A 27,459-nucleotide genomic window follows, 5' to 3' on the forward strand; every position below is an offset into this window, starting at 1 on the left:
GCAGTGAGACTGCAGCTGTAAAGTATGAACTGGTTCCAATTTTGAAAACTAGCAAGTTATTTTAGTTTTAAGGTCCCTCACCCTTTTGGAATAATAAGTTGTGTCTCAAGAGATAATAAATTCTAAAATTGATGTGTAATAAATTGTTCTAAATGCATGGTGAATTTGCACAAAATTGTTTTGCCTCTTGTTGAGCTGCATTCATAAATATGCAAATAGATTACTGAGTGCTTATGTCTTGCTCATCCTCCCCTTTCCCTATCTAAGCTTCCAAATATGTAGGAGATGCCCTGACACTGACAATAATAATTTATGGATCCTTTAGTCATTGCTTATCCCTCTATCAATATGTTATTACAGCTCTACATTCAATTACCTCGAGGCTCCTGGTAGAGCTTTTCCAGTCCCTCCAAAGGTTGTTCTGCTAGGAATAATCTCACTGTTTCAAGTGCACTCGAGATAACAGGTTCTTTAGTTTTCAATTCCCTCTTAAAGGCCTGTAAAATGAAACAATACAAATCTAAACTGGCATGCTAGTTGTTCATTTTGTCAACTTTTTGTACAATGTTTCCTGTATTAATTTCAGCCAAGTTTATGTGCAACAAAAAGGTCAATGACTGAAAGAAACAAGGAAAGGTGAAATAATTTCAGAATTCTTCTTCACAAAATAGACATATTTCCGTTTATGAAATAAAGGCAGGAGAGAAAATCCAGAACACTTCAGGGCTGTTTTATATTCCTCAGACCAGTGAACATATACTGTGCTGCAAATGGGAAGGCACACCGATTAAGCTGTTTGCTGTTACACTGAACCCCTTCTGTGACTAATACCAGACTTCGTAAAACTTTGAAATCTTGCTGGAAGGGACAAGGTTTTAGGTGGTATTACGTTGAACAGTGCTGGCACAGCTAATGCTGCCTGAGAGGCAAAAGATTTCCTAGAATGTAAAATGAAATCCACAGTGATCCATAGCCGTAACTTTGTTGTTGCTGACAACTTTGTCACAAAAAGTAGTTCAATAGTATGACCATGATAACACTTTGCTCTAAGTGGAAAAATTTAGTAGACTTGGGCTACTGTCTAAATAAGAATGCTAACTACTAACTGTTCTGCAGCATATATTGAACACTGATATAGATGTATAATTTACTCAGTAATAAAAGGTGAAGGAATTATTCTTCTGTACTGTTTTTAACACTTGATTGGGAGCCGCCCAGAGTGGCTGGGGAAACTCAGCCAGATGGGTGGGGTATAAATAAATTATTATTATTATTATTATTATTATTATTATTATTATTATTACTACTACTACTACTACTACTACTACTACTACCGTCATAGACTCTATTGCAGTGCATAGTGAAACTTAATGGTAGTAAGTCATTTTATGTTCAGTGGATCTTACTCGCAGATACGTGTGCACGAGATTAAGTATTATTGCAAAATCCTACACATATTTACTCAGAACAAAATGTCATTGTGCTCAGTGTAGATTACTCCTTGGTAAGCATGCATAGGATTGCAACCTTACTTTCTTAGAAGCAGGTTGCTCGAATATTTACCTGCTTCTTGTGCACTCCCTAAATTTTAGACAACTTCACAAGGTCATCGAAAAAACCTGGGAGAGGAGATCCCAGCAGACTTTAGGGATACCAAAATCATCACTCTTTTTTTTAAAAAAGGTCATAGAACAGACTGCCAAAATTGTCAAGGCATCTCTTTATTGGCTGCAGCCAGCAAAATTATTGCAAAGATCTTAGCAAACCGTCTCCTAACTATATCCGAGGAAACCCTTCCTGAATCCCAGAATGGTTTTTGACCTTCTGTGGGGACAGTGGATATGATTTTCACTGCTCAACAGCTTTAAGAAAAATGCAGAAAGCAAAACCAATCCCTGTATATGGCATTTATTGACCCGACTAAGGCCTTCAACACTAAATCGCACTGCCCTGTGGACTGTCTTCTGAAAATCAACTTTACTGTACACTTGCAAAACATGGACTACTTATAAATGCCATCTCCAACTCCTTGAAAGATTCCATCAGCAGTGTCTCTGAAAAAATTTATACATCACTTGGGAAGACAGACAAACTAATATCAGTGTACTGGAAGAAGCAAAGCTCACCAGTCTCAAAGCAATGATTCTTCAACATCACTTCATCGGACTGGTCATGTTATGCGGATGCCTGATTATTGTCTTCCAAAGCAACTACTCTATTACAAACTTAAAAATGGAAAGTGTAACGCTGGTGGTCAACAAAAGAAGTTCAAAAACTCTCTCAAGTCAAATCTAAAAAAAAAGTAGTACAGTCATACCTCGGGTTGAATATGCTTCATGTTCAGCGCGTTCGAGTTGTGCTCTGCGGCAACCCGGAAGTAACGGAGCCCGTTACTTCCAGGTTTCGTCGCTCGCGCATGCGCAGACGCTCAAAATGATGTCACCCGCATGCACAGAAGTGGCGAAAAGTGACGTGTGCATGCGCATACATGCCGTCGCTAGTTACGTTTGCTTCTGGATGTGAACGGGGCTCCGGAACGGATCCCATTCGCATCCCAAGGTACCACTGTATAAACACCGACCACTGGGAAACACTGGCCTGGTATACAAACTCAAGTGAGATAATCATTTTCAAAACTGTAAAGCATGGTGTTATGTCCCTTTCTCCATGCTTTTATTTGGGGTTCTAATGGAAATGGAGTATGCAAAGCCATTATACAGAAATTGCCTAAGAAGCTGAAGCTGTCAAAAATCTAGTGAGTCTACTTTCCCTCTGCTAAACTGTTCTTGCAGAGAACATATTTTCCTATTATTCATCCTACATGTAGTTGCAACTCTTAAACCCTTCATCCTTATACTTCATCCTAATACTTTTTGTCCCCAGTCTGGAAATGTAATGTCAGTTACAGCAAAAGAATGTTAAGTCAGTGTCACTAATTTGTCAGCATTATACTTGGACAGGTCATTCCTGCTGTATTGTTTTTCTATACTAGGATCTTTTTCCAAATTGTATATTAATTCAACTGTAGTAGCTACTATTGATGCCTTTAATTGCCAATGAATGACTTTAAAAAAAAAAAAGTTTACTAACAGAATTTATAATCATAGCTTCCTGACAATTTCATGCCAAAAGAAAGCTGACTATCATTGATAACAAAATTAGCCCAAATGTACGGCTAATTTACAACCAATGATTTCAGGCTAATTTTATTGAATTCCTGAAATTCTTCCACAGTTTGTGGCGACTGCAGAGGAAATCGAACACACATAATATATGACCTGCCAAAAGAACAAGTAAACTACTTTATTTAAGCCCTTCTATTTGTCATGAACACCTGGGCTATAATGGCATTCTGCCCACTATCTTAATAATGCATACATTGATTTGCTCATCTCAAACCGTCACTAGGATCTTGTAGGGCTCTCAAGGGTGACTTTAAATCTCTTCAACTAGAAAAGAAGACACCTCCAACTAGGAAAGAAGACACATTCAAATGAGTGATGAAGGTAACAAAAGAGGAAGCTATGCTTTAATGACAAAAGCATCCTTTCTGTTGGGGATGTATTCTTTTGATATTTTATTTTAGTGGAATTTGAGAAAGTAGTAGTAAAATGGATTTAAATTAACTTTTCTTTTAGTACCTCACTTAATTTTTTTATTTCCCCATCTGAACTATGTTTAGCATTGTCAAATGAAAAGAGAACATTGTTACTTAAGGACATCCCATAATAGACCCAAAGCTACAAATTTCACCAAGGAGAAAGAAAACAGTTCTAGGCTTTGGGAACTTGAGGGTCCAGGGCATTGCTGTTGTTTTTGGGTACTGATGAAGCTTCAGGGCTGCATTCTCTCTCTCTCTCTCTCCCTCTCTCTCTCTCCCTCACACACACACACAGATGTTACAAATGCCACATGTTTCTATTACTCTGCTAAGAAAACTGACACTGAGTTTGTTTACATGAGATGGTAACCAACCTATGGCTTACCAAAACTGCACAAACATGTAAGCTCCTCAAGAGGAACCCACAGCCAGAGAAGTCTTGTGGTTAAGCTGCCTTCCTACTAATCACAAGCTGTAGCAAAGAACTTACCCAAACCAGGTTTGGACAACACAGTAAGCCAAACCTTGGCTTAGATCAGGGCAGCGTGGTTGAAAAAAGGACTAAGGAGGAGCTTCACTCCACAGTTGTGCTATCTCAATACATCTAGTTTGGCTTGCTGTGATGTACAAACCAGACCATTGCAAAACTACTCTGGGAACTTCCCACTTTAAGAAGAGAAGTGCATGAAAGGTATTTTTTCAATAACTGCCATTTCATTATTTTTGCCGTGTATACAAACTGGCTAACCCTCAGTTTGTGGGCCTGTTCCAGTCCCCTCAGGCCAATTTTATGGGGTTCTGAGACTGCAAAGGGCGGTCTATTTAAGCACTAATAGATGTGTCAATAAGGGAAATTTATAGGGCAATACAAGGTCTCCTCAGTTCAGAATATATACTGGGGTGGGGAAACAGAAAAGTACAAATAAAAATCTATCAAAGGCAACCTTAAAGCATGTCTTACTTTCCACCCTTTCCCCCTAAGAGATTTTTGAAGAATAGACAGGATGACCTAAATTTGAGGATTATCTTTTGTTCTTTTTGTTCCACAGGGAACCAAAGTGCCAGTAACTAGACGGGTCTTATATTCTGCTATAAAAGTTCTGCTGCAAGGGGTGTGTATGTGGGGAGCTTTTACAAACAACTGAATGGTGGATAGCTTTGATAATCAAGAAGAAGTATTATTGTGACCCACAACATATGGATCCCTGTAGGTGTGACAGAAAACAGAAGCATGTTCAAGGCTTTTATAAAGTCAGACATAAGATTTGGTTTCTGACAGCATGCATTTCTACAGCATTTCTTACTCCCCAAGGCATTATGAACTTAACACTGATATCAAGACTGCAAGGGATCAATGTGGCATGGGGTTTGCAAAGTACTTAATTCAGAGATGTCCTAAAATAATCCCAGAGATTTAAATGGTGCGTCAGTGAGACCAATCTAAAGTAAGTAGATATGGCTCATGACTTTGAGCCTTAATGACTGCATGCCCTCAACTTTGAGACAGATTGAGACAGCTTTATAAACATTATCAATCATTATATAGTCATACTGTGACACTAAGGGACACTAGCTAAAAATGTCAAACATTTATAAAAGGAGAGGATGCACGGAAGAATTAGTTGTCCGCCACCTAGTAGTGAAAATGTTACCAGGAAAGTAATTTCTTTGGGGTAGCTGCTTTATTAGTTTCTATTTTATCTTCAGTTTCTTTGCTGAGAAAAATTAGAGTTCTGAAGGAGGATAGGATAAATCTGGATTTCTTTATTACATCCAGCCTTTCTAAAGGCAGGATCACACGTTACATTCATCACTTTCAAAAGTAGCCATGAGTATGCTGGGCTTGATTGTTGGGGATTCTGAAGGTCTCCCAGGAACAAACAAGAATATCAAGGGAATTCGCAGGAAACATAACAATGTAAGAAGAGCCTAGTGGCTCATCTGGTCCAGCATCGTGTTCCTACAGTTGTCAACCAGGCAGGACATGAATATGGCAAGCAGGACATGAATATAAGAGCACTCTCCCCTTCTGTGGTCTCCAGCAACTGGTATTCAGAAGGATCAGAGGCTCTTCCTATGGAGGCAGTGCATAGCCATCATGGCTAGTAGCCAATGATAGTATTCTCTCTCCTCCAGACCTATTTGAAAGGAAGCAGGAGCTACTGGCCACCTTTGCTGTATGCTTTTTCTATTTCTCTTTTAGAGGAAAACTCTCCCTACAGGTTGACAAAGATAGGAGCAAGTACAATTGGATATTAAAGGAAATATAAGACAAGCAGAGAAATATGTGCGCCCGCCCAGCTATCTGATGCTGACATAACATTGGTGATATCTGAACAGAATGTTAAACTATGGTTTATTGCTATGTGATCTAGCCTAGGCTCCTGCACTTTCCCCTTCTTCCTTCCTTCCATGTGGCCAGAAAGTAAAGTTTTTGCTCTTATTTATTGTAGCTCTTTGATCTATTCAACAAATTTATGGATTGTGGTTTAACACTAGCTATGACTAGTTTTTTTAATAGCCTATTTCCAAACATTTTTAATTATTCTTAACCTTCTATTAACCTTCTCCAAACAGACCCTACAATGCACTGCAAAAAAACTGATTTTGAATGTCCATACCCGATGGGTGTCATTCTGTTTTTGCACTGTGGGAAGATCTCCACCAATGGGAGCCTGTCGCTTTAACTCATCTTCTTTCAACTGCAGCCATGCCAAAAGTTCCTGAAGAGAAAGGTGTAGTCGTCTCCACTGGTCAGAACTGGCTTCTAGATGAGACCTGGAAAATATAAATTAGTGTATTTATAATTTTCAGGAACTGTTCAGACTTATGACTTAAGATCACACCATCTACCACTACTGGAGAGCATACCCATGCTGCCCAGGCCACAAATTAATACATTATGCTATTGCAAACATACTGGCCTATACAAATCACTCTACCAGGCTACCAGCAGATAAGGTAGCAGTAGAGACACTACCCATGCTGCTGAGAAGTCAGGTTTCTTCGTCCATCAATTGGCAGCTGCTATCCCACTAGGCTATATCAGAGGAGGAATAGAAGGAGTGTAGCACTACTCTATCAGCACTGTTGAGAGACCAGCAACTTTTGGCTCCTCCTCTCCTTCAACAGTTTCCTTCTTAGGAAAACATTAGAAGAATGGGCAATCAATAACTAGCATGTTAGCTTGCTACCTTCCACTCCATTTTTCTGTGTCATGTCTTTCAAGATTGTAAGCCTGATGGCAGTGTCTGTATTTTATTGATGTGTAAAACTCTCAGGAAGCCCATTTCAGCTAACGGGTGGGTTAAAATTCTAACAATAACAACAAGTGGAACATTTATTTGTATAAGACCCTGCACATATAGTACCCACTGCACAGTGACATTATCTGTAGAATCCATACATTACAAAATCCACTGATTTTGTAATGTATGGATTCCTATGACAAGAGATTAGTTCCAGTGCAGAAATGGAAAGAACAGGGTGTGACAGTGTGGTTTTGACCCCACACTACACAGTGAAATTGAGGATTTTAAGAAAATACTGCTTAGAGGATTACTGATTATAATGACAAAGAATTCCATATTGCTTTCCTGGATGTCAATAACAAAATTCCCTTTCATTTTAAATGGTAAGAATTGCATTCAATCTCTTGCCTAAAATTCACTATTATAAACTCTTATTCAAGCCCAAAACCTACATTCAGAAAAATAATAATACACCTGATGTTTCCATCCTTTGAACACTAAGAAGGTTATAAGTGTATCTTTTATTTGAGTTTGCTATTAAAAGTAAAAGGCTAAGCTTTGCAAGCAAAAAGTGCTGAAACAAAATATACTGTATACTAGTATAGTGATAAATTAGCACATCAAATATCTTTGAAACAATAGGAAAACTTTAAAAAGCATGTAACCCATTCAGGGCTGCCAGAATTACAAAATTCAGGTGTCATAATTTGTTTATTATTTATCTCAGATGGAGATGATCAGTATGATAACAGTTTAATTTTGTTGTTGTTGCAAATGACTTCTTCCACTTCTCAACTGCAGGACATGAATTATTCCCAAGCAAAATGAGACTGAGTGCTCCTATTATGAGGAATAAGGATCCAACTCTCTTTTTCTGCCTCCCACTTTCTTAAGAAATAAAGATTTAAGCTTTAGCTGTGTTTCCCACCTACATGTTGTGGCTATACTAAATCCCTCATTATAGTTACTGTTTCTCCAGTGCAAGAATGTTCTTTTATGTTTAATTCAAGAAGACAAAGCAACCATGATAAACCAGCGTTACTATTTTCAAATTCATTAATGTCACTGGTATCAAAATGGCAACAAGTGAACTATAGAAAAGCTCCTTTATTAAAGGCTAACATGCCGTGTTTCCTTTCTTGTACCTCTTTATTTTACTAAGTTCATGGGTTAAAAAAAGGACATGTGAAGAAATATTTCAAAGAGCTATATTCCTTTCCTTATGGCTTGCCTATAGGGAAGATCATTTTCTTCTTACTTCAGCCATCAATATTTTTCAGTTTCACATATTTATTTTTAATGACTAATGTTACGAAGATGGTTTCTGTCATTACACACGCACACAGACTCCTTCAGGGCTACAGCAGCACAAAGCTAATATTTCATATATAACTTTGAAAAGGCTTCTGCCTTTGGCCACCCCTAAATCTCACCTATATACAGAATACAAACGGGCAAAAAAAGAGTGTCTGAGAAGACTGCCTTGGAGGTGGAAAATTTGTTATAAAACACTTTAGATGAGATTTTTTCAGCCCTTTGAGCTTTGCTTTTCCAACAGTTCTTTTGTAACATTGCCCTTTATTATGTGTCCCCCTATCCAAGAAGGCAATTTGTGTCTTTCTCCTTTAAAATTTTACAAACTTGACTGCATCTCCCATCGGAGGAATGTTCATTGGGCTGGAGTACATGCACACCTGCTTGAGAGAAAATTCCACTGACACCCACGCTACATATTTACAGTAGGTGAGTTTAGGTGTCTCTCCCCCCCCCCCCCCGTAATTTATTGTTAACGAAGTGTTGCTTAGGCATGTAAGCTTTGAGCAGTGTCATCCTCATCTAAATGCTGGCCCTTACTATTTTCTCATTTAATCCTGATTTTACCATTGTGCAGAAAATCTGGTAAAATAAGAAAACATCATGGAAAAAGTAAATCTGGCTTAAACGAGGGTTAAAAAACCCCCATATGGGGTGGCAATTTGATGAGCATGATGTCATGTGGACACTGTGAAAGACTTGCATGCCTGGGCAGCATCTAGTCCACAGTAAAGTGCTATGCTGAAGCAGCAAGTGCCAAAGCTTTGCCCATGTCAGTCCTTCTGCAAAAAATACCCAATTACAAGTGAAGGCATTCAGAATTCTCTTCAGAAACCATTTCACATATAAATGCCAAAACAATTGCATTAGCCATGATTAAAATAAGACATGTATAAGGCATCAGGTGTGGAAGTGAAGCTGTCTGATTTCCCCCCCAGCAGCGGCTCACATTTTCCCAAAACCAAGTTACAACCCCCACAGCAGGTTGTCTCTTCCGTAGTAGGAGCTGCTGCAGATAAATGTTCAAAGGAAGTTCCAGTTACACATATGATGATGCTCTTTCTAAACATAATCAAGCTCTTTTGATTTCATATCTTATTTGGTTTGGGGGTATATGGCAAATATAGTATATGCATATTTAGAGTAAGCTCAACTGAACCCAGTGAGGGTTACTCCTGAGTTGATGAAGATAGGATTGGGCTGTTTTTCATTATATTTGCTTAAAACAGCGTGAGAAGCCATGCCTGTCAGTATAAAATAATAGCATACATTTCAGAGAAAGTGTGGTTGCTGGTTAAGCATGCTTAATCTCTATTTGTACATTCTTATTGAGATTATAAAAAACTCATCAACTTCCTTGCATCCTTCAATCCCTTACGTATAAAGAAAATTAATCATTCTTACACAGTAATTCAGTGCTTGAAATCGCTTAAATTACTGCCAACCAGCCATTTTAGCCCAATTTGAACAAAATAATGCTAAAAGAGGGGGGCAAGATAATTCTTTCCTCAGATTAATTCCCATATCTCCCCTCCACCCTTGCCTTTTGAGCCCTACCTAACATTTAGAGATTTTTTCCTAAGTTCACTCCATCTGAAGTTCATGTTATCCAGGCGTCTCTGCAACAAGGCTGCATCATCAGAACCTTCCAAGGATCTCAAGATTTTCTGTCCATTTTCATCCAGGCTGTGGAAGATATCAGTATGGGTTTCAATTTCTTTCTGAAGTTCCTATGAGGCAACACAGAACAAATACATAAAACACTGGCGAAGAAATATGCTAGCGATAAGTTAACAGAAGACATTAGCAATAAAGGTACATTTTGCAAACTTAAATTAAAATAACACTGATTCATTATCAATAGTGTTTTAGAATAACTGAAACATTCATATTCCCAATTTAAATTAATCACTTTGAATATATATATATTTAAATTGTTCTTTTACTTTATGTTATTCCTTCCTAATGAAAAATAAACTCTTCTATATACTATTTAGACTGAGTGGTGGTTTCCTCAATAATAATAATAATAATAATAATAATAATAATAATAATAATAATAATTTATTTATACCCCGCCCATCTGGCTGGGTTTCCCCATCCACTATTAAGCTAGGCATGGTAATATTATTTTATACTGGCATGGCACTGTATTAGTCAGAGAGAACTATGCATTTCAAAACACGCAAAAGCATTTACAGTTATCGTTGGGCTCTGACGTATGCCAGGGAGGCAACAATTGGTTATGTCATCATGCCGGTGAGAATAAAAACAGAGACACCAAAACCCCTCAGGATCCCAGCCAAATCTGACCTTTACATGGTATGTCTTCCTGTGTAACATTTTCAACTTGAACCAGAGGCTTCAGAGCAGGTCTTGCTGCACAGAAATCCAAGGAAAACTAAGCTACTGCAACAGCAGAGCTTTAAAATGCCAAGTTCAGTTACATTCCATTGACAGAATGCATTTCAGAGCACAGGCCTCAACAGTCAATAGTAATAAACAGTCACTTTGTACTATGTCAAAACATCAGTCAGGGCCATGGCTGTAGGAGGAACGGAGAATAGCCAGAAGGACCTAGAATGCACAACTGGCAGCTTATGTGGGACTGCCAACTTTTCTTATCACTTTGGAATCGCAAGCCAGAAACTTTTTAAATATTCATGTTTCCCTTCATTTTTAGCCAGGCAGCAACTGCCAAAGGAACATTCTTTGGAGAGCTAACTGCCTGGTACTCACATTCCGATCTGCCTACATGCTGAATGGAGTCTTTGTGTATTATCTATCCCACACTGTGATTTCTAAAAAATATTTTAGCTCCATGAACTTATAGATTTATTCTGGGGGTCAACGCTGCCTGCTCATTAGAATCATCTTATATACAAAAATAATAAAACCATTTCTTTCAAAGTTAGAGGGGAAGTGTTGGAGCTGTCAGCATGCTGGCTGTGAGCAGTCCTGGGTTAATAATTCGCTACTTTATACAAACAATACCTTATGTCCTTGAATTAAAAAATATACTGCACAGTGTTTCAGTAGTAGTGGTGGTGGTGGTATTCTTTGCTTAATTTCTTAGTTGCCTTTCTGAAAAATTGGCCACAACAGCTTACATAAATGTAAAATGCTGAGTTTAAAACCAATACTAAAAGCATGCACGCCATGAAAATTAATAAAATTAAAAACTGCAGAAGATATGGAAAGAGGAATAACTTGTGCTATTTTCAGTTAAATTCATTGCTGGGTAATAAGTGTATGAGGGTTCACTGGCAAATTCCTGTTTGGTATTCCTTTGCTAGTGGAATAAAGACTGAACTGTTAATTAAAATGTTATTTATTTATTTATTTATTTATTTATTTATTTATTTAATATTTTACTTGCAGACTACTGTGACAACCTCCAAAGTCAAAGGTTCTGTGTGCACTGTAGAAGTGAACTGCTACCATATAAACGACATATCTTCAAGGTTGATGCAAATATAGCTAAGCATGCCTATATGGTAGAGTTTTGGTTCAACTCTATAAACATTTGCACTAGCAAAGTAACATAAACAGATGTCCTCCCTTTAATTTTGATACTGTTCTTTGTGGTGACTCTTCTCCACATTTTGCTCTGCCTGCTTTCAAATTGGCTTATGTCCAGTTTGCTACAATTTTCCCTCAACCCCTTACTGCTTACACAACACAGTGTTGACTACAATTTTCCCTCAACCCCTTACTGCTTACACAACACAGTGTTGACTACAACACTGAGGACTCTTGAAGCAACTTCATGCATACACTGATTAAATTGCAGAGAACAAATATGTGTTCATGTAAATTGCTCTTATTGAGGGGGGTGGGAACCTGTGTCAAGCTGTACATGCATAGCATCCTGAACTCAGTCCAAAAATAAAATAATAATAATGGAAGAGTGCTGGATCATTAATGCACTTCAGAAACTAGTTGAGGTAATCTGGAATCCCAAAATCTGAGGGGAAATTTAGCTGAGATAATTTAATAACTCCTCCCTCAGCTGAAAGACCAACTGGATATTTAAAAAACCCCTCTCAGGTGTGACCTCAAAGTATAGAACAAAGAGCATCACAGTATTTCTTTTCATCCCTCAGTCAGTACAATGCTGCAGGCTTTATAAATGTCAATGAAATAATGAACATTTTTTCATGTGGTAACTCTTCACTTCTTTAAGTTGCATGTTTACCTGAGCACAAGTCCCATCAAAATGAGTGATTATTTTTGAGTAAGCATGTATAGTGGGTGACTAACTCAGAGGTAAGACTGTGCAGAGGCCTGGTTCATGTCACCTTTCCGCTCTCCTCTTTGAGGTGGAAGAAACATGGGAGCCAGGCCTTTGCACAGAGATTACACTTCATACAAGATTCTATCTGTGCTGTGGCCTTCCACAGATATATGTTCAAACATGCAAGCAAAGCACCACTTTGGGAATATATCAACTGGGGCTGAGTTTACAATAGGACATTCAAATCAAATGTCACCAGGCCTGAAAAAATCACCTTGTGGTAAGTGCATCACTTTGGATGCCACCTCACTGGCTTGTCAGCAACCACTCTAAGTCTAAACTGTACAACCTATTGGAGCAATATTTGAGGCTTTATAAAAGCAGCAACAACGACAGCGAGACAAAATACATTCACACCCTCAGTCACTTCAGACTAATCTCAAGATACAATTACACAAAATGCTGTTACTTCTTTGAAAAAGATTCTGCATCAAGATTAATGAGGCCCAGCAAAGCTTTCTTAGCTAGATGTTGTGGCAAGTGTGAAACTCTCCAGGGAAACCCAAACATAAAAAATGCATTAACAAATAACTTTTTCAGAACATGGTCACACATAAATCTGACCACATGAAAATCCATTAACACTAGCTACACTGAGGAAAAAGGAAAATCACCGTCATATAAAATTCATTCTCAGAATGTTTATGTACTACTTATAGTTGACCTGATAGCTATGGCCCTCCTTTGCTAATCAATCAGTGGCTGGACAAGACCTTTATTGTCTTTCTTAAAAAGAACAGGAAACTTCTAAGTCCATCCAAAACCAACCAACTCCAGTGCCACCTAGTGATTCAATCTTATAATGATACAATCCACATATTTTCCTCTTAATTAAAGGGTTGTTGTTTTATTACAAGGAAGAACAGTCAAGCTTTGTGGAGCTTTGTGGCAAGACATATGCTATGTCGTTTCCCCTAGAAAACGACATAGCATTCTCAATGCTAACCAGATGCCTATGGGAAGTCTGCACAAAGAGATATGATTACAATACCCTCTCAACTTGTGCTCCCTAGCAACTTGCATTCAAAGGCATATTATCTGTGAAACTGGAGGTGGTACACTAGCTTGCTTCACTAATAGACATCCTAAACAAAGTCCCCAGGTGTCACCTGTCACCTGTGTTTCATTCCGGAACACATAAGTCATGTAGTTCTGGAATTTTTCCCACCAGAGTGTCACTGATTTGCAGGATAGCTTATCAGAAATAAGAAAGTAATTGATGTCAAATCACATATTATAAGGACTATATGAAAAGTGACATATGGCAGCACACCTTAATTATTTTCTGACAATACCCATGAGGCTGATCAATCAATTTCATTTTTTTAATATTAAAGAGGACCAAAAGCACTTCTAATACTACATTTAGATATGAGATAAGCCCCCAAAATGTTATACTGATGGACTAGGAGAAGAAAAGAGCACTTTCACTGCAATAGGAAACACATAATGGTGACATACTTTATTTTGTTTTCCTGGGACTTCTTATGAGGCAATGTTGCATTCTATGGTATTTTTTTTAGTCATTGTTGGGAGGGATCTTTAATCTGCAACTCTTGATATATTTCTTATGACTCTAGGCAAACAGTAAGTTAAATTCACCCGTTTTTGTTGCATACCTTGTCCTAAAATACACTTTCTCCTGGCATGCATTTTTTGAGATTATATTATGTTGGTTAAGATTTATGTTATATGTTAACATTATATCATACAAATGTTGATATCTTTTACAGAGCAGAAGAGATAAGAGATAAGAGTATAATTAGAGATGCATGCTTAACATGGTTCAAATATGATGGATTGATCAATCAATCATCTAAATTATTTAATTAACTGAGTAGCCTTATGTATAAACATAAACAAAGGCATTAAGACTGAAAGGAAACAATGACACCAGTATTTATTATCAAGGGCTCTGCAGGTATTTTTCATTTAAAATGTATGAGTGAGTTACATCTGCTCTGGAATATTCATACTGACTATGTACCATCCAGAGAGGTTGGGTGTGCCTGTTTCTCATCAAGTTTTTAAGGAGACATAACTTTTCAGTTTGTCCCACTGAGCGTTTCTCGCAAATGTATATTTCCTATTGGGTCCTCTTTGGCTTTGTTAGCAAGTCTCTTCTCAAAGCTTCTTTGTCTGTACGGTATATCTATACACCAGCTTCTCTATGCACTGCAATTATCTGTTGAGTCATTCCAAAATAAATGAATGATCCTTAAATTTATTAATTTATTTTAATTTATGAAGAATGCATTCTTATGGTCCATGAGAGAGTGTCCCTAGGGGCCACAGGATTTTGCTGATATGCCTGGAATTAAATTGTAAGTGGAGCAGAAGACACTGAGCTCATCATTGAATGGCAGTGGCCACAATTCTCAAATAACAGATTTCAGGAAAATGCATAAAATGCCTACTAGCACTTCTCTGAAATTATACTCTCAAACACAATGCAAACTCAGTAAAAAACAAAACAAAAAGTTAATCTAGATATAGCTGTAACCCACATTGGCATGCAGGCTGTACAAAAATTCATTCTAGAGCTGCTTTATCTGATACTCTATTGTTCTTCATTTTAGCAAGCTATGTTTAGTGCAAGAGAATCTTTTGTTTTATGAGAAGAAAGATATATTGTAGGCCTTTCAAATCACTTGACTAAAAACATTTTTTCTTCTGCTCTGTAAAAGATATCAACATTTGTATGATATAATGTTAACATATAACATAAATCTTAACCAACATAATATAATCTCAAAAAACGCATGCCAGGAGAAAGTGTATTTTAGGACAATGTATGCAACAAAAAACGGGTGAATTTAACTTACTGTTTGCCTAGAGTCATAAGAAATATATCAAGAGCTGCAGATTAAAGATCCCCCCCAACAATGACTAAAAAAAATACCATAGAATGCAACATTGCCTCATAAGAAGTCCCAGGAAAACAAAATAAAGTATGTCACCATTATGTGTTTCCTATTGCAGTGAAAATGCTCTTTTCTTCTCCTAGTCCATCAGTATAACATTTTGGGGGGTTTATCTCAACAACATTTACACAGCAATTTCCATAATGATAACATCTTTTCAATGAAATGTTAAATGCAATTAAGGGGCAGATATTATGTGTTTAAAGCTTTGTTGTGAAATGGCTATACATCATCATGTCATCAAGCCTCTTTTCCAACCAGTCTATGGCATGACCTCAATTCCAGTTTGGTATGATTACATTGCAGAGTTTCATGTTAATGACTTGATGAGAAAAGATAGATAAAATTGTATCTCTCTCCTGCAGAGATAAGCCTATGAATATTGCTAAAACATTTCCAGGATCGAACACCATTTTAAAAAGATAACAGAAGATGAAACACATCTCCAGAAAAAGAAGCAAATGCTGACAGGTGAAAGCTAAAAGAAGAGCCTTTCAAAGATGATCCCTGAAATCTTAGAAGCTATTGTGATTTCAAATAAAATTGTTGAAGAACTAAATGATGTATGGATTAGACTCTAAAGAAAAGGAAAGGGCAACTCAAACATGGTGGGTAAAGAGATTTAAATAAAGGAAATGAAAAAGTCAGATGCGTCTGTACATTGCTCCAACCCTTCCATTTCTACTCTCCCTGCCATCTGTGTCCTTAGAATCACATTGTGATACGACCTTTCATTGCCTTTGGGAGACACTGCATTGATTTCTTTTTTAATCTAACCCAACTAATTTTTAATCCCATAACTTCAAAGATCAGGTCTCATTGCTGCCTGCTGTAATGGGAGAGTGTATGACTTGACTTTTCTTTGGTTCATTCTGATGGAACAAGGAATCAGTCTTACTTGTGTTGCATTGTGATATCAGCCCCTCTGTGACCCTTACTCTTGCTTGTGACTCTTCCTGACTCCATAAATTGAAAGGAGGCAAGTATTGATAAGTCATCCATGTGATACTCGGAAAAACTCCCAAACTAATAACTGTCAGTTCCCACAGAGAACGTATTTCCTCTAAACAGACACTGATGCCCAGACATAATTTATGCCATTTTAGAATTAGCAAGGCAAAGGTTATTTACTCCAAATGCAGAAACTTAACACTAGATTGCTCATGGACACAAGATGGCAATCATTAGGCACATCCGGCAGGAAAGTTACCAACTTTTAGTTCAAAAAGAATAATTTATTTTTCCATTTCACACCATTACTGCTGCTCCTATTTTACATGCACACCCAAGATGCAAAATTTAATTCACGATTGATGTTTTGAGTAGTTTAACTAGCACATAGTGGCTCCAACAATCTTTGACATAATCAACAGCACTCTCAAGGAACAACTGTAATGCTCCATTGGACATTGGACTAAGGAGGACTAAGTGAGATTTCTACTGCCTAATCATTCATTAGGGAGAACCTAGCTTTCACAGGCCTTGGGTTCTGATCACCTTTCTATTCACTCCATTGTGGAACTGCTCATGAGAACAGGGAAAAGTTACTACTTTATTTCTGTCTCTACCTTCCAAGTCAATAAGAAATGTGAACCTCACCCACTTTTGCTATTGCTAGGGTCTTAGTTTCTTAGATCAGGAGTGTAAATATCTTAGTCATGTACAGCTGTGATTTTATATATGATCATATGCTTCCCACATCTATCACTGTGAAATTATGTATACTTTCTTATAATAAGCATCATCTTTTTAATAAGTCTAGCGTGATTGTATGGAGCTTGGAAGGCTCCTGGGTAAAAGCCTTCAGTCACTGGGGAAAGAGGTTGGAACCAATTCCTTACTCTAGCTCCTTGACTTACTGTGCTCCTTTGCTGTGAACCTGACTTCCCTGTGTGTGACCTTGTACTTTAACTGGAATTTGCCTATTTAATTGAAACCCCTCCTCCACAAAAAGCCCCTGACTTTGGAGCATGACCTGACCTCACTCTCTGGATCACCTTGCAAGTGGACTGGGACTCCTGGCATCCTTGTCCCCTGAAGTAGGACAAGTGACCTAGACTTTGCTGGGGTCACCAAAACACAAACACCTGTGTTTCTCTCTAAGGGTTTAGCAGCCTGAATGGTTGGGGAAGTAAACTATGTTGGGTTCAATTTAAATACATACTAAGCAGATAATCCTTAATAAAAGAGTTATGACTAAGTTACAGCGATCAAGTCACTCATTTTATTACTGGAAGGAGCAAGGTAATAAATTCACATGTACTCTCAGTTTTCTAATTCCTTATTTTAACATTTGCCAAAGATGAAACAGTAGCAACACAGAAGCAGCATAATTCACAGTAGGAACATTTGCTTCTTCTTGGCTGCTCAGGTAAGGTCTTGATGCCTATTTTCAATGCCTTGCAAAGTCCTACTGGATAATTTGGAGAGCAGCTACCTCTATTAGTTCCACTCACATCCCACTGCTTCCAATTAGTTCTGATTTTCTCTTACAGCAAGCAGCCAGAAGGGCTGAACTACAAAACTGCTGGAGAGAATATTTTAGTGGGGATGAGGGAAGAGCTGCTTCCCTCCTGCTTCTGTTGTAAACAATGAAATCTCCTGATTCTTCCTACTGTTTCATTGCCTTTTACTGGAACAGCTATTATAACTGAAAACACAAAGGCTCATAGGTAATACAGACAACACTGAACAAATAAGTGAATAAACATTTATGATGTTTATTGATTTGCTTATGTATAGCAGAAATCAGAGGAGCATCTGAAAAGAAAATGCTTCTCCCAGTGATCTGTACTAAATAATACCCAACATGTTCTGAACATTATTTATTTATCTTAAAAAAAAATCCATACCACTCCCGAATCATGTTTCTAGGAGTTCACAGTGTATACTGACAACAAACAATTGTTTCAAAAAGTATAGAACCATGAGATACGTAAAATGCACAATTATTTTCTTTTTGTGTCTTTGGCAGAATTTTGATGAAACAAACAATCTCTCTCTTTACTACAGTGCAGTAAAAACTTAGCAGTTTTATGGTGCTAGCACATTTGCAAGGCTAAGCAGAGTCCAGTATGGTTTCAAATTGGATAGGGAACTCCCTTTTTGTTCATACTAGCTTTAGAACCAATAGCTATGTGCATCAGAACAACACCAGACATTAATGGAGCCCAAACTGGAAAACAAAACTTTATGATTGATCTATGTGCTGATAATTTAATGATTCTGACACTTGACCTACTGAACATAGAAGCAGCAATACTGCGAGAGCTTAACAACTTTCAACATTCTCAGGCCTGCAAGTTAACTTCTGAGACTTTATGCTTTAATATACCATCCAAGATCCACTGTCCCCTATTTCACAACACTTCACAACAATTTGATGTGGCTGGATGGAGGGAGGGGGGAGTCTATACAAGTTATATGACTTTTATAACAGAAATAAATCACTATATAGTCTTCCTTGTAAGGAAACTTACGACCCCCTTGGGTACTCCCCTACCAAATCCACACTAATAGACTTTGGACCAACAACCCCCCTTTAAGTCTATTTCGGCAAGCAATAGAGAATTAACCCTAAAACTCATATATAGGTGGTACCTACACCTTGGAAACTGGCCGTAAGCCATCCTGGTGACCCATCATTTTGCTGGAGGGGCTGCCGTACACAGTACATTTCTCTACATGTAGTGGGAATGTACAAAAACCTAGACTTTCTAGAATTTGATACTCTAAGAAATCAATAAAATAATGAAACAATTGGAAGTCAAACCAGAATTAGCTTTATTAAATGTATTTCAAGACAACCACCTGGATTTACATAATGAAGAATTAATAAGTTATTTATTACAAGCAGCGAGGCACAACAGAATCAGACACTGGAAAGATCTTTCTGGAACAACAAAAGACAACTGGGACCAAACAGCCCTCCTCAAGAGATTAACAAATAAACTATGTCTGACAAATGAAGAGATCAAGAAAGAAGGCTTTACCTCAGTGTGGTTTAATGTCACAACATATGCCAGTATTTTTTTTTTAATGAGCTACACTTCATTCAGCCATTCACTTATGAAATAACTATTATAGATGTTATTCTGATTTCATTATCCTATTTTGCTCATTACCTTTAATATTTAAATAATAGTTCCACACATCCTTTTTTTGAAGTATGCATTGTTTAAAGCGAGTGTTATAACATGTTAATTTTAAAGCCATAAATTATCTAGGCCCCAAATATCTGAAATATTGCCTCCTTCTCTACAGACCCTCTTGGGTATTAATATCAGTGGAGGGGGGGGAGAGCTCTTGGTAGTTCCATTTTAAGTATGCCCCTTTCAATGTGATCCAGGAGACAATACAATTGTAACTGCATAAGCAGCAATAAAACAAAAAGACCTGGAGCTTGAACCAGGGGACTCTGTATGCCAAACTCCCAAAAATCATATATCAAGTGAGCTTGATCAAGTGGTCTCCTAAATGGCAGACTGGAATCAAGTACTGTACAAATCTTGCAGTGTTGGGTTAAACCAATTACCTGCATGCATGCTAATTGTGAATAAAATAAACGAATTTAGAACTTGAGACTCACATTTAAAGTCTCTGTGCAGTCTTTTGCTAAATGGTCAATTTTCACATTTTCTAAGATAGTAGTAAGAATAGCCAGCCTCACATGGCCGGGATGAGCATGCTACAATTAGAATGTTAAAATATTAGAAAGCATATATAAAGATAAGACACTATTTATGATTGCAGCACTAGGGGGCCTTGCTGAATTCCATCATGTACTACTACACTATAAACTGAAATAGAGGTTATATCTTGAAAGCTGCAGCAGATAGCAGCTCATTTAATAGTAAAAACCATTCCCTTTGACTCGAAGTCCACATTCAAGAAAGCACAAAGTAAGCCCATACCAGCTGCCATCTCATTAAGCAGGGAGCTGCTCTGGGTTGATTTCAATGCCTCTGAAATAATTTGCACTTTTATTAGATTGGAACAGCTACACACTGGGTCCTGGGAAACAACTCTATATTTTATTGGAGAATCTTCAGGAATAGGCAGCTGTAGGAAATTCTGATATTCTAAGAACCAGGTGAACAACTTCAATTACAATCTAAACTGAATACTTGACTCTAATCTTTTGCTTATAATGTGCTTCAGGCAAAATTATTCTGCTCAGTGGTTTGGTTTGCCAACCCACTAGAAAAAAAAATGTATGTGACTTCCTGCATCAATCCCTTAGATGCACAAACACAAAAAGTACCATAAACGATTACTTTACAATTAGCTTCACTATTTTAAAAGAACTTTTAAAAACCTTGAATGACTGATAGCCAGTTAATGCAAGCAATATATATATATATACAGTATATATATACAGTATATACACATATATACAGATACAGATACATATACAGGTATGTTTATTCCTTAATAGTTTTGTAGGCTGTACTGTTCTGAAACAGACAGCCTGAAATCTGACTTCTGTGTACACCCAGTCAAGAAGTATCCAAATCTATTGAATTTATATTCAATGGAGTAGGAAAAGGATACACACAAGAGTTTATTAAAATATACATTTCAAATAAGGGCAAAGCTTGAAAAAACGCTGAAGCAAAGCTTGAAAAAATGCTCAATTACTTGCTAGGTATTGGGGCTTGCTTATAGCAATGAGAATTAGGAATAGGATGGGGACAGATACACCCCTGCTTTAAGCCATTTATACACTGTCTTCTGTTGTATATCATTTACTACAAAACTTGATAACTAAGCCCTTTGGGGATGAAACGTCTGATTACCGGAGCGACGTCCGAGTACTGAAGAACTGATACATCACAAGTGGACTCTTTATTTACTGTGTTTGCAATTATTGGGAAACTGTGTACGTGCAGCTACTCACACAGAGTCAATTAAGGTTTGTCAGACAGCCAAAAGGCAATCTGAAGGAGTAAGTCTGCCTGGTGATAACAGAGGCATGGAGACAGCTCCCTGATTGGTCAAGCTCTCTCAAGGGAGTGATAATTAATGGCCTACTAACTGGAATGTGTTAGTTCAGAGGTTCAGAGTTCTGTGTTCAGTGTAGGAGTTGTGAGTTGTGTATGAAAGAGCTAACTAAAGATCTGTGTTCTGTTCCTGTAAATAGTCTACTGTATATAATAAACACCTAACTACCTAACTACAAGTTCCTGGTTCCTGCTTCATCTATCCTGTCTGCAGCCAAGTCGCCAATTGCTTCTGTGAATTCTGCGTTTACTCTGCCAGGTCTGGTTAAGGTCCTGCAACTACTCAGAAAGTTGCGAAACACCAATAGGTTGTGCCAATAATTTATTGTGTTCGCAATTATTTAAGATAAATCCTATTTTGGAAAGAAACTACTTTTGCCATATATGGGCATTTATTGTTTGTTTACAGATAGTCACCTTGGTGATATTATCTTGTGTCTATTGCAGTAGCCCTTGTATCACCACCCTGTTTATTGTTTCATAATAAAACCTAAGCAGACCAGTATACAACCATTTTCCAGCCAGTAAAACCTTACAGATGCTATATAACATTTAATAAATTCTCTGCTCAGTTAAATTATTTGGACTAACATTATAAACAAGATATTCCATACAATAGGAAATAATTTGAGGCTGACTTCATTCCAGGTCTCTAAACATTTGAAGTTGCCTATGAACTACTGAGATAGTGAGTATCTAAAAGACGCAGCTTGAGGTACTTTGAGTTTAGCTGTGCAATATAATTGCAAAGTTAATAAAAAAGGAATCATCACAGCAGGGGCTAAATCAGGCAAACACAACTGCTGAGTTTGTTCTTGAATATTATTAACTCAAAAGCCTGTCTTGTCTGTGTTGTGGCATATTTGAGAGAGAAAAGCAACTTCAGGCATAGCAGCTTAATTTTTAAGAAGACTGGTTAGTGCACTGGTACATGATGAGGATTCCTTTGAAACAACCTCAAAGAAGCATTTAACATTGTGCAAAACAATCAGTTTAATTACAAACAATCTCAAGTCATGCATGCCTCAGATAATGCACGTTAAAATAAGTCAGAAAAAGGGGTTTTGCCCTTGTTTTATGCAGAAAATAAAGTTATTTCTGAGTTCTTGCTTGAAAAATAAAAAAGGTTCTGTGATATCCTCCTATGTGGCAACAGAATCTCAAATTTCATATTCCTCAATTTGAGTTATTTAAAAATAGTCAAATGTCAATCCTGTGGTATTTATTCATCTATTTATAAAATTTCTAGCTCCCTCTCCATCAAAACTGATAGCATGGCAGAATACTACATACATTGCACATTACATTTATACATAAGCAATAACGAAACAAATCTATAAGAGACAGCTAAAAATAGCAAAGCAAGATAAAACCGACACTTTAAAAAGTTGACAAACAGGTTTCCCAGAATCATAGAAATGTTGACACCTGGCAAACATGTAAGGGAATGGCATTTCAGAAGTGGAGGTCACAAGCTTCTCCTACCAGTGGGATGCAAAGAAGAACACCAGGGGTGCCGACTTATAAAAAATATTGGGGGGGCCCATACCGGGGTCCTGCCCCGGGAAGTTTTCTAAATTTTAGATGAAAATTAGTGAGTTTTAAAGTTTTTAAAAAGTATTTTAGAGTCATATGATCAACATTAGAACCCCGAAAACTCGACTCTCTATAATTCCACACTCCGGGAAACTCGACAAGCCTGAAACACTTTTTGGCTTTGAAAAAAGAAACAAAACACGCACGGTATTTTCGTAAAAAGCTAATTTAATTTACAGTAACAATTATGCTTATAGACTATTACAGAGCAGTGAATATATAGCTCTGAAAAGACTGAAATGATATTTAAATAAATCCTAAACTATCATTAAAAGAATAAAACATAAAATATTGCTGTCGCACGGTAATAGCACTTTGATTAATAAGTGAAATAGCTAATTTAAGCTTACTTTGAATAAGGCTGAGGGTTCATTAAATAAAAATAATATCTCAAAGTTAATGCTTTCATACAGTTAATAAAGTTAATACAGTATGCCTAATACTGTATGTAAATACTGTAATACTGTATGTAAATAACAGGCTTTAATTGGGTCTTACACCCTAAAAATATTTAAGTACAGTGGTGCCCCGCTAGACGAATGCCTCGCAAGACGAAAAACCCGCAAGACGAAAGGGTTTTTCGGTTTTTGCGACGCTTCGCTAGACGATTTTCCCTATGGGCTTGCATTGCAAGACGAAAGCCCATAGGGAAATCTCGGGGACCTTTTTTTAAATGCTGGCGGTGGGGAGCAAAGCCTTCCCCCCCCTCCGGACTTCAGAAGAGGTCCAGGAAGGCCGGCGGGGGCGAAAGGCTTTGCTCCCCACCGCCAGCATTTTAAAAGCGGTCCGGGATAGCAGGGAAGCGCTTCCCGCTATCCCGGACGGCTTTTGAAGGCAGGCAGGGGGGGCAAAGACTTTTGCCCCCCCTGCCTGCCTAACCGGGGGCTTTTAAATCGCCCCGGGACTGTCCGGGGCGATTTAAAAGCCCCCGGACGGCTTTTGAAGCCTCCCCCCCGCCCGGCTTCGGGGCATCATCCCGATGCCGGGCGGTGGGGCAGGAACGCCTCCCCCCCCCCGCCCGGCTTCGGGGCATCGTCCCGATGCCGGGCGGTGGGGCAGGAACGCCTCCCCCAGCCGCCCGGCATCGGAACGATGTCCCGAAGCCGGGCGGCCGGGCGGGAAAGCCTCCCCCCCCCCGCCCGGCTTCGGGGCATCATCCCGATGCCGGGCGGTGGGGCAGGAACGCCTCCCCCAGCCGCCCGGCTTCGGGGCATCGTCCCGATGCCGGGCGGTGGGGCAGGCAAGCCTCCCCCAGCCGCCCGGCATCGGAACGATGTCCCGAAGCCGGGCGGCCGGGCGGGAAAGCCTCCCCCCCCCGCCCGGCTTCGGGGCATCGTCCCGATGCCGGGCGGTGGGGCAGGAACGCCTCCCCCAGCCGCCCGGCATCGGAACGATGTCCCGAAGCCGGGCGGCCGGGCGGGAAAGCCTCCCCCCCCCCGCCCGGCTTCGGGGCATCGTCCCGATGCCGGGCGGTGGGGCAGGAACGCCTCCCCCAGCCGCCCGGCTTCGGGGCATCGTCCCGATGCCGGGCGGTGGGGCAGGAACGCCTCCCCCCCCGCCCGGCTTCGGGGCATCGTCCCAATGCCGGGCGGTGGGGCAGGAACGCCTCCCCCAGCCGCCCGGCTTCGGGGCATCGTCCCGATGCCGGGCGGTGGGGCAGGAAAGCCTCCCCCAGCCGCCCGGCATCGGAACGATGTCCCGAAGCCGGGCGGCCGGGCGGGAAAGCCTCCCCCCCCCGCCCGGCTTCGGGGCATCGTCCCGATGCCGGGCGGTGGGGCAGGAAAGCCTCCCCCAGCCGCCCGGCATCGGGGCATCGTCCCGATGCCGGGCGGTGGGGCAGGAAAGCCTCCCCCAGCCGCCCGGCATCGGAACGATGTCCCGAAGCCGGCGGCCGGGCGGGAAAGCCTTTGTCCCCCCTGCCTGCCTTCCCAGGGGCTTTTAAATCGCCCCGGACAGCGGAGAAGTCCTCCGCTGTCCCGGGCGATTTTAAAATGCCGCCCGCCAGAAGAGGTCGGGGGAAGGCTTTTTCCATAGGAACGCATTAATTGATTTTCAATGCATTCCTATGGAAAACCGTGCATCGCAAGACGAAAAACTCGCAAGACGAAGAGACTTGCGGAACGAATTAATTTCGTCTTGCGAGGCACCACTGTATTTGAAAATAACTAATACAGTACTATTGTAATATAGAAATACAGTACTAAACTAGTACTAATATTTCGAAACTGAAAATTTAACATTCTGTATGTATTTAATTCTCTATTTTATAAAGATTTTTAATATCTGACAGTGAGTTTGGAGTAGCCCAATGCAAAAATCCTGAGGATCCATGTGGATCCATGCTTTGTAACCACGTTTTTGCACCACTGTGACCCTAGGCAACAGTGGGTGCGTGATTTTTTTGGTGCAAGATGTAGCCATGGACATGCTATGTGATCTGATGGTGAATTTGGGGTGACCCAATGCAAAAATCCTGAGGATCCATGTGGATCCGTGCTTTGTAACCACGTTTTTGCACCACTGTGACCCTAGGCAACAGTGGGTGCGTGATTTTTTTGGTGCAGGCAGTATCCATGGACATGCTATGTTAGCTGATGGTGAATTTGGGGTGACCCAGTGCAAAGATCCTGTGGATCCATGCTTTGTAACCACGTTTTTGCACCATTGCAGCCCCAGGCAACAGTGGGTGTGTGATTTTTTTGGTACAGACTGTAGCCATGGACATGTAATGTGATCTGATGGTGAATTTGGGGTGACCCGATGCAAAAATCCTGAGGATCCATGTGGATCCGTGCTTTGTCACCACGTTTTAAATTGGGAGGGAAGGAAAAACACAGAAGGGACAAGAAGCACAAGAGGGGTGTGCGGAGAAGCAGCTGGCTAAGAATGCAGGCGAGGAGTTTAACGGCGTGGGGGGGAGGAAAGGAAGGCAAAAGTCCCCCCCCCCAAAGCCAGCCCTCTCTCTCTCTCTCTCTCTCTCCCACCTGGAGCCTGCACGCAGTGTGACTAGGAAAGAATTAGAAGGAAGGACTCGATCCTTTCCTTAACCCTCTGCTTGCCAGGAGGGCAGGGGATTCCCTGCTCTTTGTTGAGTTTGAGCAAACGCAGCAACAGAAGCGGGTGGGCAGTAAGACCCTGAGGCAGAATGCAGGAAAGCCCCTGCGCTCCGGCGAGTCAGCTCCAGGGACCACACATTCGCTCAATAACACGCACAGAGCGAAATTTATGGTAATAATTTCCTTAAATTATTGGGGGGGGCGGAGCCCCCCCAAACGAATTTTTGAGGGGGCTTGGGCCCCCTCAGGCCCCATGGAGTCGGCGCCTATGAAGAACACCCTCTGCAGATCTCAAGGCATAGGAAGGCTCATATAGAAAGAGGCATCCCTTCCAGTATTTGGGCTGCAAGCCTTTTAGGACTTTAAACCTAAACCTTGGTACCTTAAATTGGACTCAGAAGTGAAAACACAGCCAATGTAATTATTACAGAATGGATGTGATATGATTCCATCTGGGTGAACAAGACAAAATTATGGCAGCCTCATTCTGCACTTATTAAAGTATTTGAGTCATCTTCAAGATCAGTCCCATGTAGAAGAAGAGTTTGGATTTGATATCCCGCTTTATCACTACCTGAAGGAGTCTCAAAGCGGCTAACATTCTCCTTTCCCTTCCTCCCCCACAACAAACACTCTGTGAGGTGAGTGCGGCTGAGAGACTTCCCAGAAGTGTGACTGGCCCAAGGTCACCCAGCAGCTGCATGTGGAGGAGCGGAGACGCGAACCCGGTTTCCCAGATTACGAGACTACTGCTCTTAACCACTACACCACACTGGCTCTCAATCCACTGCAACAGTCCAGTCAGGAGTTACAAGAGCATAGACCACTGTGGCCAAGCTATGTCTGTCCATGAATTATAGTATTTTCTTTTGTGAGTAAACCTGCATTAATATTCATTGATATCAGATTGAAAACAATTGCATGTAAGAAGCAATGTAATGCAAGAATCTTACAGATGACGGCATTTCTAAAACCTCTTTCACATATTTCTATTGTGAAGTGAAATCCTATATGTCTGGAGTGTGCGCGCATGAAAATACACTATCTGCTGCTGGAATCACTTAGAAAGGATAATAAAACTGGTAACAATAATGATTGTCTGAGAAAGTCTACGCAATTACCCCATCCTCACATGATTGCTACACCCACTCACATACCAGAGCCATATGGTACCAGGCCACAGCTCTCATTCCATTGCACATGCACACAGAAACGGGCATATTTCCTTATTTTGATCTATCTGCTGTCAAAAGTAGGCTGGATTCACCCTTGCCTGAATCTGAGATCAAAGCTTGCAGTAAGGAAGAGGCAGATCTGGCCCATAGCAGGACAGGAACGAGATCTGCGTCTTCCAGATATGTAGGTGAAATTATCATGTAGGGAAAAGGCTTGGGGAAAGGCAAGAATGAGGAATCTAA

The 27,459-nt window shown here is 39.9% G+C and overlaps 1 protein-coding gene and 1 long non-coding RNA gene across 13 annotated transcripts in view; one reads left to right on the top strand and one right to left on the bottom strand.

Annotated features, from left to right (window-relative positions):
* Window positions 1-27,459, bottom strand: part of DMD (dystrophin) — a 1,007,479-nt gene that overhangs the window by 183,704 nt on the left and 796,316 nt on the right. For 11 of the 12 annotated variants that reach the window (XM_081908923.1, XM_081908930.1, XM_081908919.1 and 8 more), the window contains 3 exons: window positions 9,724-9,896; window positions 6,223-6,379; window positions 377-497 (listed from right to left, as the gene is read on the bottom strand). In XM_081908923.1, coding sequence (XP_081765049.1) covers window positions 377-497; window positions 6,223-6,379; window positions 9,724-9,896 — 451 coding nt within the window. Of the gene's footprint in view, window positions 1-376; window positions 498-6,222; window positions 6,380-9,723; window positions 9,897-10,479; window positions 10,850-27,459 lie in introns of those variants that run through there. The other variant, XM_081908921.1, reaches the window with a different exon arrangement.
* On the top strand, window positions 10,392-15,993 carry LOC309368721. The gene is made up of 3 exons (XR_014167903.1): window positions 10,392-10,488; window positions 11,548-11,663; window positions 15,753-15,993. It is a non-coding gene; the product is annotated as an uncharacterized lncRNA (long non-coding RNA).

Source organism: Podarcis melisellensis (assembly GCF_964234715.1).
Source record: "Podarcis melisellensis genome assembly, chromosome: 4".
Taxonomy (NCBI): Eukaryota; Metazoa; Chordata; class Lepidosauria; order Squamata; family Lacertidae; genus Podarcis; species Podarcis melisellensis.